This window comes from Pantherophis guttatus, chromosome 1 (genome assembly GCF_059756535.1).
Source record: "Pantherophis guttatus breed Tessera chromosome 1, ASM5975653v1, whole genome shotgun sequence".
NCBI classification, from domain to species: Eukaryota; Metazoa; Chordata; class Lepidosauria; order Squamata; family Colubridae; genus Pantherophis; species Pantherophis guttatus.
The window spans coordinates 307,739,862-307,752,769 of NC_142063.1; the positions used below are offsets into that span (position 1 = coordinate 307,739,862).

General features: G+C 38.8%; 1 protein-coding gene across 1 annotated transcript in view; it reads left to right on the forward strand.

The window, feature by feature from the left end:
- Positions 1–630: 630 nt before the first annotated feature.
- The window catches only part of MAL (mal, T cell differentiation protein (MAL blood group)), a 35,369-nt gene continuing 23,091 nt past the window's right edge, over positions 631–12,908 (forward strand). The window contains exon 1 of the mRNA XM_034427515.3: positions 631–838. Within this exon, the coding sequence (XP_034283406.1) occupies positions 752–838 (87 nt within the window). The 5' untranslated portion in view covers positions 631–751. The remainder of the gene's footprint in view (positions 839–12,908) is intronic.

Here is a 12,908-nt window from a genome sequence, read left to right on the forward strand (position 1 = left end):
ATGTAAATGAAACAATAACCACATATAACCACACTAACCTGAACTTTCAGACTGCTTGTCCATGCCTAGTTAAGGAGGAGTACATTACCTTTGTATAAAACAAGAAAATCACACTGATTTCTCCATTATCCCTAACCCACTAAACTTCTTTATAGCATGAAGATTTGAATCCTGGTTCCCAGACTACTAACTGGGTATTCTGTGTTACACCACATTTTCTGATTGAGGCATCATCTCTCATAACTGAGCCAGAGACATGATTTCTACTGTTTCCATAAAGTTATTTGTTACTTTGGCTTCTATTATTTAGCTCTGTATCCCAGCACAAGAAGATTGCTTAAAAATTTGAAATTAAAATTCATACCAGAATGTACCAGAATAATGACGCAACATAGTTCCAGTGATGCTATCCAAGAACTGATCATCTTAAGTTCAGAACTAGCTGCCCATTATTCTAGTTATATTGCCCTCTACACATGAACATTCAAAAGTGGTTGCGGAATTATGAGACAGCAAAAAAGATGTATTCTTTGGAACAGTCTTTTTACTTTCCTAAGGTCACATAAAGAATATGGGCAGGCACCTCTGGTTGGTTAGCCACACCTATACTAAGCTCCATCCCTGGAGGGCAGGCAACTTTAAGGTAGCTGAACAGTTAAGGTCTCACATACCCAAGAGGAAGAAAGGAAACTAGAATCTAGCTGTGTAGAGTGAGGACTTGTCTGTGTGATTTTGAAAAGGAAACAGCACAATGTCTTCAGCGACTGCCACAGCTGCTTTACCCAGTGGGGCTTCAGTCCTGGCTTCGTTTCCTGACATTCTTGTTCTTCCTGAGTTTGTGAGTATAGCTTTTTCTTCTTTTAAAAATCTAGCTTAGTTGCTAGAGAGCACAATATAAAAACTGTCTACCTTTATTCTGACAGTTAGGCTGTATCTAAAAAGCCCTGGTTAGATGCCTTCAGATTTGTTTCATAGGGATTCTGAAAGCAAAGTATCTAGATTTTCCAGTTTTGCTAATACCTTTCCTCCTGACACCAAATACATTTTTAGGGGAATAAGCTATAGTTTGCTAGAATGAATTATATTTTGAAAACAATAACGTGAGGCTGGGTAGCAAGTTTTTTTTTTTTTTTAAGAACTAGACTAGCAAGGAGGTAACTAACATGGCCCCACTCCTCCACCCCACATTGACGGGCTTCAGAGTTAAAAAATCTCTATTTTTAAATCCCAAGAGCATGTTTAGTTGACTTTCAAGGTTATACTCTGCTAATTCATGCACATAGCAGGTGCACTGTGCAGGTGTGCAGCACTCAAGTAGCTAATTATTTGGTTGAACTGGTGACCTGTGTACTGAAAACCAGTCTTCAAGGTCTATTGAGTTTGCTGTTTCCTGGAGAAACAAGGCATGCAATTCTTGTTTGTGGAGGTGCCTGGGTCCTTTAATAGATATTAGAATATGTAGAACATATGCTTGGAATGTGAATGACTAGAGGAGTAGCTACAGTTGCAGTGATTGTAAAAGCTAAGAGAGATTGACAGTCTTATGGCCAATGCAGCTCCCAGGTTGAGTTGATCAAATTTAGTGGATAATTCTTTTTCTCATAGCTCACCACATCCATCCTGGGAAACTATCACTTTAATTCTTTCAAGGTGCTTGGAGGGGTATCTACCAAGAGCTTATTTTCTGTTCACCTAGAACAACTCTGTAAGACTGATAACGTAGAGGGAGCCATTGAGGTTCCATTCCTGAACTTCAAGAATGAATGAGGTTTTGAACTCGAGTTTCTAATATTCTATGTATTTACAGTAAACAAGGAGACGTATTTATCCTCAAGGAGGTTTATCCTTAAGATAGGCATTCAACAGGTGGTTTCCCAGGGAAATACCTGACAATATGATAGCTTAGTGACTTTCTACCTCTATAGGAACCCTGCTAATGGGCAGCAACAGCCTTGAGTTACCTTTTAGATCTGTGTGCTAAAAGAGCCTGTAGATTCTCTTACCTATGTCTGCTATTATATTGCAGCTCTAACTTTTTTTTTTTAAGACTTAAGAGTGGAGTTATTAAAGAGCTACCCAGAAAGATAGTATTTCCTTCTTCAACGGGAGACTTGATATCCTCACCAAATGTTAAGTGCTCATAATAAATACAAGATTGTACAGATTAATCAAGTCTAGGGATTTAGCAGGGTGGGGTTCGGTTGTGGATATGCTTTTTCAGTTAAAGGGATTTCAATGTTTATTACTATATGGACGCTGCATTGAACGCTTTGCAAGCTTTAATCTCGACACATGTCCTAGCAATTATTTGAAAACATCAGGTCATTTCCTTATGAATACTGATTGGGCCTCTGTGACTGGGTTCACATAATACTCTAATCCCAGGTAATCAAAACACAATTGCTATATTCTTCTAACAAGCTCTGCCCAAACTGAGAAGCGTTTTATTCGTTAGTGTACTAGCCTAGTTTATACAGCCTAAGAAAAAGATTTCACAATACACTGAATGGCAAAGGACCCAACCCCATTTGAGGGTAATTTTGGGCGTTGAATGGATTCAGTCATTGTCTTCTAAAATTTTAATTGTAGCCAAGTATACTGCTCAAAAAAAATAAAGGGAACACAAGCAGAAGACATCCGAGATCTGAATGAATGAAATAGCCTTATTAAATACTTTGTTCTTTACATACAGTAGTTTATACACTGCTCAAACAACTAAAGGGACCATAAAACTACTGTATGTAACGAACAAAGTATTTAATAAGGCTATTTCATTCATTCAGATCTCGGATGTCTTCTGCTTGTGTTCCCTTTATTTTTTTGAGCAGTGTATATTGTCAGCAGGAGGGGGGGAATTTCCACTCCAGTCCTACAGTTTCCCTAAAAGATTTTCAAAATTCTCTCTTCACACCTGGAGGGGCCATTAGTTGCTGATTTCTCAAGGAGAAGAAAAATATGGACTTCTGTATCCAATAATTCAAAAATGCCAATGGCATGATTATTCTCATGTACAATTTGACCTTCAAATCATCTTTTTCTAAACCTCCCATTCATAACAGAAGATAATCTTTCCTAGAAGATAAGGTTTAACTACAAAGCATAAATATTTTAGTAATCAAACTAAAAATAACATTACAAATACAATAAGAGAGATTGAATAGCTCACCTATGCCTAGGTGAAAAGAAAACTTTGATCTGTAAACAAAATACCATTTTTCCAGGGTATTCACCAAAAATATATGCTAATTGAAAGATGTATTTTGAAAATTATTTCCTTAACTGTGTTATACTGAGTAAAAAGCATCTTGAGAAGTATCTCCAGTTCCAATCATGGAATTATTGTGTCACATCTCACCTTTGACATGCAAGCCGCATTAAATCAGCTGTTTTTACCAGTTCCTTCTGTTTTAGGAGACTCCAACTGTTGATGTAGACCTGCTTAGTTACTTCTGAACAGGACAGACTATGGGGAAATTCCAAAACCTTTGCTCCATTAGTTCTGGTGTTTCTAGGGATTGTGGCAGGTCACACTATATTAGTCAATTAAGAGTCTAATCTCTGGGTGGAGCCATACCTTTAACATTTGAATTCATACCATTCATATTTGGACTGGGTGACATCTTTTCCAATTGGACTATTTAAAATGGTGAATTCCATCTGCATTATGTATTTATAAAAAACATGAAATGTACAGCATGCCATAACTATAATCCCCAGCTATATTGTAAGGTGAGAGGGTGAGATTCGTACTTAGTCTAGGAAAGCCATTATGTTGCGAAAGAAAAAATAAAAATATAGCAGAGAAAAAAATATTGAAGAAGATATTTGCATCTATAAACAAATCCTCATTCAGTCCTAAGCAAAAAGTCCACTAAGAGCTACCAGAGATTTATGTCTTTTCTATTGGTCTTTTTCTTCTATTTTTTTCCTCTCTCTTTTTTTCCCTGCACTTTTTGAATTTTTGAATTTTTTTTCTTTTAGTTTGATTTATATTAAGTTTTACTATGTCTATTAAAACTTTGATATAAATTATAAGGAAAAGTATTATGCTGCAATCTTGGTTTTAAATCTAAAGAATTACATGATGAATAATGGTGATTTGGTCTTAATGGTTACCATTTTAGCCTCACACTGGTTGGGTTATCTGATTAATACAGCAGTGATGCTATTTTAGATTCTAAATCTAATGAGTTTTCAAAATATATAATTTGAATTGCTTCAAATTCTTCAAAGTGGGTTAAACCAAAACAGCTGCTTTTCTGCTTATCTGCTGAATGAAGTCCCAGATTTCTATCCCCAACTTTTTTAAATTAATGCATCTAAATGTTATTGATATCTCATTATCCACTGAAATTCTTTCTGATTTCTAAGAACTTGATCATGATCGTCTGCAGGTTTCAGGAACAGAACAGAATGTTGTGTTGTAAGCGAGAATTAGTTATCCCAACTTGTTAAGCAATAAACTTTTCCCCTAAAGCTACATCCACCACTGAACCAAACCCAATGTCCCTTAGTTATGAAAATGGTGTCCCTAGGCCAAATTGGAGGGCCAAAATTAGAAAAAAAAATATTTAAGGAGAAATCTGCTATCCCCAGTCTTAAGAAGAGAAGACTGATGGGGGAAATGGCAACACATCTTTCCAGAGAGGTGGTATGCAGAAGGTGTCCGAGACATGTTTTCTTTTGGCCCGATGACAGTATGTGAAATAATGAAAAACAAAGAGTGAATTTGGTTGACATGTTACAATCCTTCCTTAAGGACTACTTTATGTGATATCTCTGGTAAAGAATAGTTATTTCTCTACCCTTATGGTGTTCAGAGAGAGCTGGCCAGTGGCTTTGTTTAAGGTGACCCAGTCCCTTCTGGGCAAGGAGGAGCCACAGGAACTCTTGTAGGGCCCCTGAGAAGATTGTTCTAGACATCTACTGGATAAAGTTATTCAGAGTTGGAATCCAGTTGTACAGGTTCTCTGGAGTTGCCTGAGGGACGGACTTGCTTGGTTAACTGGAAAGAGTGCTAAAAGTTCTGTTGGTTCTAATGAACTGGATAGGGTCCTTGGAGTGGTGAATTCAGCCACCTGTATTTTAGATCTCTGTCCTACCTGGTTGATTAAGGTATCTTGGGGGCTGGAAGTGGCTGGGCTTGCGCAGAGGTGAATACTTCTCCTCTGGGAGGTGGGTGGCTGTGTGTCTCTTGAAGGAGGAAGTTGTTTGCCCCTCCTTAACAGTATACTGGACCCAATGCATTTGGACAATTTTTACTGAAGGTGGTTGAATTATAGCTCCAGAAGGCAGTGAAAGAAACAAATTATCTGGAATCTTTTCAGTTAGGATTCAGGACTTAATATTGCATTGAGACAACATTGATAGTACTTGGTAGTGACATCTGTTGGATTTAAAATGGGGATAGTGCATCCATCCTGGTCCTTCTTGATCTCACTGTGACCTTTGATATCATTGATTATGAATCAGTCTGCAACAGTTCAGTGGGTTGGACATGGGAGGCACTGTGTTACAGTGGTTCTCCTCCTTTCTCCAGAACTGATTCCAATCAGTGTTGTGTGGAGGGAGGCAAGTTGAGCCTAAGGTCTCTACTCTTTTCCCTTGTTCTATTTAATGTCTATAAGAAGCCACCGGGCAAGGTAATCATCAACCATGGGGTGCAAGGTTGGGGTGCACTATCATCAGTATGCTGATGATATCCAGTTGTACTTCTCCACTCTGGGCCAACCAGGAAATGGGCAAAGACCTTTACCATTGCTTGGATGTTAGCTCAACCCTGGCAAGATTGAATGGGTGTGGGTTTTAGGGCACCCCAATTCTTGGGACTTTATATCTTAATTCTGAATGATGGTGCATTTTCCCAGTTAAAGTTGGTGCCCAGTTTAGAGGTCTTCCTCAGCTTCTGAGCAAAGATCAAATGACAGCCATGGCCAAGGGGGCTTTTGCACATCTTACACATGCTAGTTCCATCCGTACTTGGATCTGGAGTCCTTGCTCATGGTGAATCTCGCCTTAATCACTGCCTATTTGGAATACTGTAATATGCTCTGTAGTACATCAAACTACCATTGAAGGACGCTTGGAAGCTGCAATTGGTCCAGAATGTAGTTTTGTGAGTAGTTTTTGGCTTCTCTTTTATTCCACTGTATCATCACTGCTCCGTGAGTTGTACTAGTTCTGAGTAGGCTTCTGGGTTCAATTCAATTCAAGGTGATGGTTATCATTTGTAAAGCCTTACATAGCATAGGGCCTGCAGAGTACCTGCAGACCCATCTTTCTCCCATTGTTTCTGCTTTCCCCAGCAGATCTAGCAGAGAAGGCATGCTCAGGATCCCTTCCATCACTGAGCCATGGTGGCACAGTGGTTAGAATGCAATATTGCAAACTAAGTCACTGCTCACTCCAGGAGTTTGATTATGAGTGGCTCGAGGTGGACTCAGCCTTCCATCCTTCTGTGATTGGTAAGGACCCAGATTGTTGGGGGAAATATGCTGACTCTGTAAACCGATTAGAGGGGGCTGTAAAGCACCATGAAGTAGAATAAAAGTCTAAGTGCTATTGCTATTGCTATCAGATTTAATGCCATCTTGTGGAATGCCCAAGTTTTTTTTTTTCAGTAGCAGTGCCTGCCTAATGGAACAGAATCCCCTGGAGATTTAGACGGAGAGTACTCATGGGCAATCTCCCAATCTCCCCTTCTCTGAAAAAATCCAAAGGACTTGTCTATTACCTTCCTTCATTCTTCACAGTGGTTGTTGTCTCCACTTGTTCATTGAGATGTCTTCAGTCAGCCATGACTCACGCTGGAAACCCCCAAGTTTTGTCATGAGGTTATTTAGGTAATAGTAGAGGAGAAACAGGTGGACATATAACCTTTTCTGTGGGAAATGAGTTGGAATACTTGCTTTCGGGTATTTTATTTCATAAAGGGTTCTGCAATGGTTAATAATTACTAAGTTGCCATTTTCAAACACTGAGAGAATTGGATAGATCACACTTAGAAAATATGGTCTTTTTTATTTAGTTCAAACTTTCCAGTTAGTTTTTTCTATGTGGATAGCTATGTGGATGGAAAGAATAGGGTGGGAAGAAATGTCAGTAAAAGCACTTGGTACACTCCACTGGAATCTGCACTTGTGAGGTGTGACTGATAAGTACCAGTGATTCTCAGGCTAGATTTGACAGTTCTGTGAATCCTCAACACTGCTCAGCTTCAGTATTATCCAATGCTACACAAAGAGTGAAAGACTGAGAAGAAAATGCTAAAGATTTGAAATACCAGTGGTATAAAGAGGCACTTGTGTACTGAAAGCACACAGTCAAGTTTCATTTGATGTTATTCTTGTATGATTATTGTAATGTTACATGACTTGAATGTCTTTAGATTTATAGTTACTCTTCTGTTGCACACTGCTTAGAATCACACTGTTTGAGTTTGATGGCCTTATGAATTCCATAATCCCTATAGAATTAAATAAATAAACAAACAAACAAACAAATAAATAAATAAATAATCAACCAATATAGCTGTGCCATGCCTATAAGATTTCTACCAATTCCTAGCTTAGAAGTCAAGTTAATCCTGTACAATGTAAATATTTTGATGGGCTCTAAAGTTATTGGGAGCCTGAAATCTAGCAAGCTGTTATGCTTATACTAAATTCAGTTCTTGGTCAAGAAGAATACTAAGGGGTTTGTTGAGGAGGTAAAATATAGCTTGTACTGCATGCCTGGGTTTTTTTGGGAGGGGGGGAGAATTCAAGTTGCTTAAATAGCAACATGTTTTATACTTCTGCTGAAATAGTCAGTTTTTTTGTATTGCTATACAACAGGAATGGCAGCATCTCTTGTTCTTTGACTCTTGAAAGGAACAGATTGCACATTCCATGCAATAGATACGATTGCATTTTTAAATCATCATTTTTAAAATTATTGTTACATGTAAGAAACATTTCATGCAACAGATGTGTGATTGCATTTTTTTAAAACAAATACAATGATGTGTTAGAAATCCAAATATGAAAATAAAATTCATGATATGTTTATGGAGGGAAAAACAAACCAACAGTGATCTGTTGCCAGTAATCTGGGAATCCTGTAAATCTGTTTTAATAGCTTTTTAAAAGCAAATGGAAGACTTTGTATTTGCCTATAAAATATTGTGGATATGTAAGCAAATAAGAGACTTCTGAATAGACTGATTGACACTATGAATACTGAAGCAGCAAAGTTATATCCATTTTCACACAATAATACCTATTGAAAGACTAAAATATGTGAATAACAATCTACAATAGATCAGTCACAGCTCCATGTTATCATTCCTAACCTGGTTCCTTCCAGATGTGTTGAGATTAGAATTAATAGGATTTTATTAAATATGAGGGGGGAGGTTTGGGATATGTGGTCCCAAGATGTGGAAAATGATATGATGGGAAAAGTTGATATATAAAATGGAGTTGATCGTCTTTTGACTCACATCTAATAAATGTAGCAAGATTATTCCCCTTTCCAAACTCAAATTTTTTTGACAAGCAAGAAATTTCTCCAACTTGAATCCAGAATAAGTCCTTCTTCAATAATAGCCTTTAGATAACACAGCAGACTAAGTTGAATGATGATATATTATCTGCTATTTTATTTTCCCATAATACTCTTGATCTGCCTGCAACTTTCTTGACTCTCTAAGGCAGCCTTTATACCCTCTAATTTTCAGGTCTCAGGGAATCCATTCCACAAAAACAAACACACAAACAAACATGAAAACAACACAATTCAATTTACTTCTAACCTACACTGTCCCAAAGGTGCTTTTCAAAAGGCAGCTGGGCTTTCTTGGTGTTTTTCCCTTGAAGACGTTTTACTTCTCATCCATGAATGAGAAGCAAAACATCTTCAAGGGAAAAAAAACCCCAAGAAAATTTAGTTGCCTTTTGAAAAACACTTTTGGGACCACCATGAGCTGGATGACTGAGAATCACCATAGAGCTCTGACATACACAATTTTCTTTTTCCAACATTTACAACAGTAGCAATATGGCTAAATTGGAGGCCATGTTACAGTGTGTAAAAATTCTGACTATGGTGAGCATTAGCATAATGTACAAAATTCAAAAATTATGTATATTTTTAAATCACAGCCTCTTTTTTTATTTTATTTTATTAAAAAGTTTTAAAAATTTTTACACATATTTTCCCTTCCCTCCTCCCCCCTCCTGCCCCAACCCTCTCCCCCCCGGATTTCACAGCCTCTTGTGGTACCCCTAGGGACTTTGCTATTTTAGTTTAAATGGGAATTATCCTCCATATTGTAAGGACTAGCTTACTTAGCTGTACCTTGTGAGGGTTCAGCAGAGGTGTTATTTGAATCAGGAATTTCCTGATTTGTACTTAAATTTCTGAGCTTTATGATACAAACTAAGCTCTTCCACAAGACAGCATAATAATCTCATCTGATTTAAAGAAATAGACAAAAATACTATGCTGCCTTAAAGAAGCCATAGCTGCACTTCCAACCTTTATTCTGCCTGGATAGAAATTCTGTTTACATCAGAAGTTTGTGTGTTGAGGGAAGAGTGAGAGTGGGGAATTCCTCCTTTCTGCAACACCACAAAGATTGAAGAATTGACAGCAGAAAACCTGCATTCCCCTTCTGCACTTTATTTATTTATTATTTATTTATTTTCTTCAAGCATGTATTAGATAACAGATATAAGTATAAACATGATTATGAATACATGAAATGGATACAAATAAAAGGGAACATTAAGACAGGGACCGTAGGCACGCTGGTGCACTTATGCATGCCCCTTAAAAACCTCTTAGGATTGGGGTGAGACAGTGGTGAAATGTAAAATTTGTTACTACTGGTTCTGTGGGCATGGCTTCGGACGAAGAGGTTGTAAAAAAAATGCTTTTAAAAGGCTCTGACGATCCCAGCTGAGTTGCCTGATCGTCAGAGGCTTTTTTTTCTTTTAAAAGCATTTTTTCTACAACCTCTTCGGCTGAAGAGGTTGCAGAAAAAAATGCTTTTAAAAGCTCCTGATGATCAGGCAGCTCAGCTGGGATCGTCAGAGGCTTTTAAAAGCATTTTTTTCTACAGCCTCTTCGGCTGAAGAGGTTGTAAAAATACTTTTAAAAGCCTCTGAAGATCAGGCAACTCAGCTGGGATCGTCAGAGGCTTTTAAAAACATTTTTTTCTACAACCTCCTTGGCCAAAGAGGTTGCAGAAAAAATGCTTTTAAAAGCCTCTAACGATCCCAGCTGAGCCGCACGATCATCAGAGGCTTTTTTTTTACTTTTAAAAGCATTTTTTCGGCAAAAGATATTGTAGAAAAAATGCTTTTAAAAATTAAAAAAAAAGGCTCTGATGATCGCGTGGCTCAACTGGACATGGGGGGGAGGCAGGGATTTTTGCTACTGGTTCTCCGAACACCTGCCGCCATTGCTACCAGATCGGGTGATCCAGTCCGAACCGGGAGCATTTCGCCCTTGAGGTGAGGTCAACAGTAGACAGTCTAAGGGTAAAGTTTTGGGGGTTTTGGGAAGAAACCATAGAGTCAGGTAGTGCATTCCAGGCATTGACAACTCTGTTATTGAAGTCGTATTTTCTGCAATCAAGTTTGGAGCGGTTTACTATAAATTTCTATGGTATCTATTGTGTGCTCATGTATTGTGGTTGAAGCTGAAGTATTTATTGACAGGTAGGATATTGTAGCGGATAATTTTATGTACTACGCTTAGGTTGGACCGAAAATGGCGAAGTTCTAAATTGTCTAAGCCCAAAATTTCAAGTCTGGTGGCATAAGGTATTATATTGAAGGAAGAAAAGAGTCTTTGTGATGCTGGGAGAACTGGCAATCAAAACATCCAGTTCCTTTCCTTCTCTCCCCATATTTCCCGCCTTGCCTAGATTGGCAAGAGAGGTAACAGAGATCTTTGGTACAGTGAGAGACTCCTGCTAACAGATGCGCAGCTCTGAAAACAAATGGCCAGTTGCCAGAGCAGAGAATGTGCCTGCGGTAGCTTCAGGTGGCCAGTAAGACAGGCCAGTTTATTTTGAGACAGTTCATTGAAGCCTAGCCATTTGGAATGGCTAGTGCTGGTAGAAATTGAAAAACATGATTTTTGTAACAGCAAGAAATTATGGATGGAAATTGCCTTTAGGGTGGGCCACCTAGGAGGGAAATAGCATGTATGCCCTCAACAGAAGGTTAGTGATATTTTTTGGTGAAGGTAAGCAGAGTGTGTGGAGGAACTTTTGTCATTCTTGGAGACAAATGTATGTGGGACTTTAAAACTTATCTGATTATAACACAGGTTTTTACAGGCCAACTTTAACCTATTTTATCAGAAGTTTCCACCCTTTGTGCATTTCTGTGTCTCTCTCAAGAAAAGAGTTATTTTTTTATTATTTAAATGACTCAAACAACAGAAAAGATCAAACAACAGAAAAGTTAACAGTGTATAAGGACTGGGTTGCAGAATTGTATTCCATTGGAGTTTCTGCATTTGCAGCAGAAGATAAGTGTTTGAGAATGGAAGGACGGGAACAGTTAAAAGATGGAACATGATGTACTGTTATAGGACTCAAAGGGAGATTACAAAATAGAAGTATTTTGTCTCTGCTACTGACATCCTGACTCCAGAAGGAGAAGTACCATCTCTCTCAATATCAGGTACTAAGGGACAAAGTGGGACAGTGCTCTGGCCTTGGTTTGATACCTGAAGGCTTCCCTCCTTGGCCACCATGAAGAAATTTTCTGGACTGACTCCTTATAGTTTATTACTCCTAATGGGAATCATTATGGGATACTTTCTTAACGGGAGTGATTTCACTTTGAAATGAGCAATGAGAATGTTGCCTGAGTGTAGTTTAGAAGCTGCTGTTCATAAAAGCAATGTACTCTAACATTATTTTCCCCCAACAGTTGATGTGTTTGGGCAAATATACCTATCCCAAAAGCTTAAGGGTAGCAGGAAAGAGGTGCCACAGTGTGTACCTGTTGCGAAAGCCCAAGATCCCAGCACACCCAGTTTTATTTTCACCATTAAACAAACTGATAATAAACTGCAGACATGGAGAAATAGCAAATAGTAAGGCTTATAGAGGTGGTGCCCACTCAGTGAAAGATTAGAGAATGGGTACATAGTTCGATTGTTTAAAATTGGCTTCCCACCCACCTGATACAATAGCAGAAAACCTGATAGTGAGCAAAGATAAAGAACAAGGTGGTGCAAGACCAGTGATGGGGGGTGGGGGTGGACAGATTTATGGCTCCAGTGCTGGAAAGAAGGGGAAGAATTAATGGCCCATTTCATTTTTGCGTGGAGCAGCTGCTAGAAACCTGTTAAACCAGGTAGTCTGCAATAAACTGATGCAGGCTGTCTTAAAAAAAAAAAAAAGACCAAACTTTATTGAGAGCATTTGTAGAATAGCTAAGAAGAATGTAGAGCAGGGGTGCCAAACTCACGTTGTCGCAGCAGTGTCATGTGATGTATCGGGACTTTTTCCTCCTTTGCTAAACTGGGCGTGGGCGTGGCCAGCACATGATGCATCCAACCCGCGGGCTGGGAGTTTGACAACCCTGATGTAGAGGCATGCTTCTATGCCAGTGTTTCTCAACCTTGGTAGGTTGAAGATGGGTGGACTTCAACTCCCAGAATCCCCCAGCCAGCAGCGCTGGCTGGGGGATTCTGGGAGTTGAAGTCCACCCATCTTCAACCTACCAAGGTTGAGAAACACTGTTCTATGCCATGAATCTGCAAAGTCTAGTCTGCTAATCTGCAAAGCTCTCTCTCCTCCTCCCCCCTCCTCCTCCTCTTCCACCTGTGCCTGCCCTTTCTTTTAAAATTCAAATGGGCCCTTGAGAAATATTGATTGCCATCATCTTTGAATTTGGGAT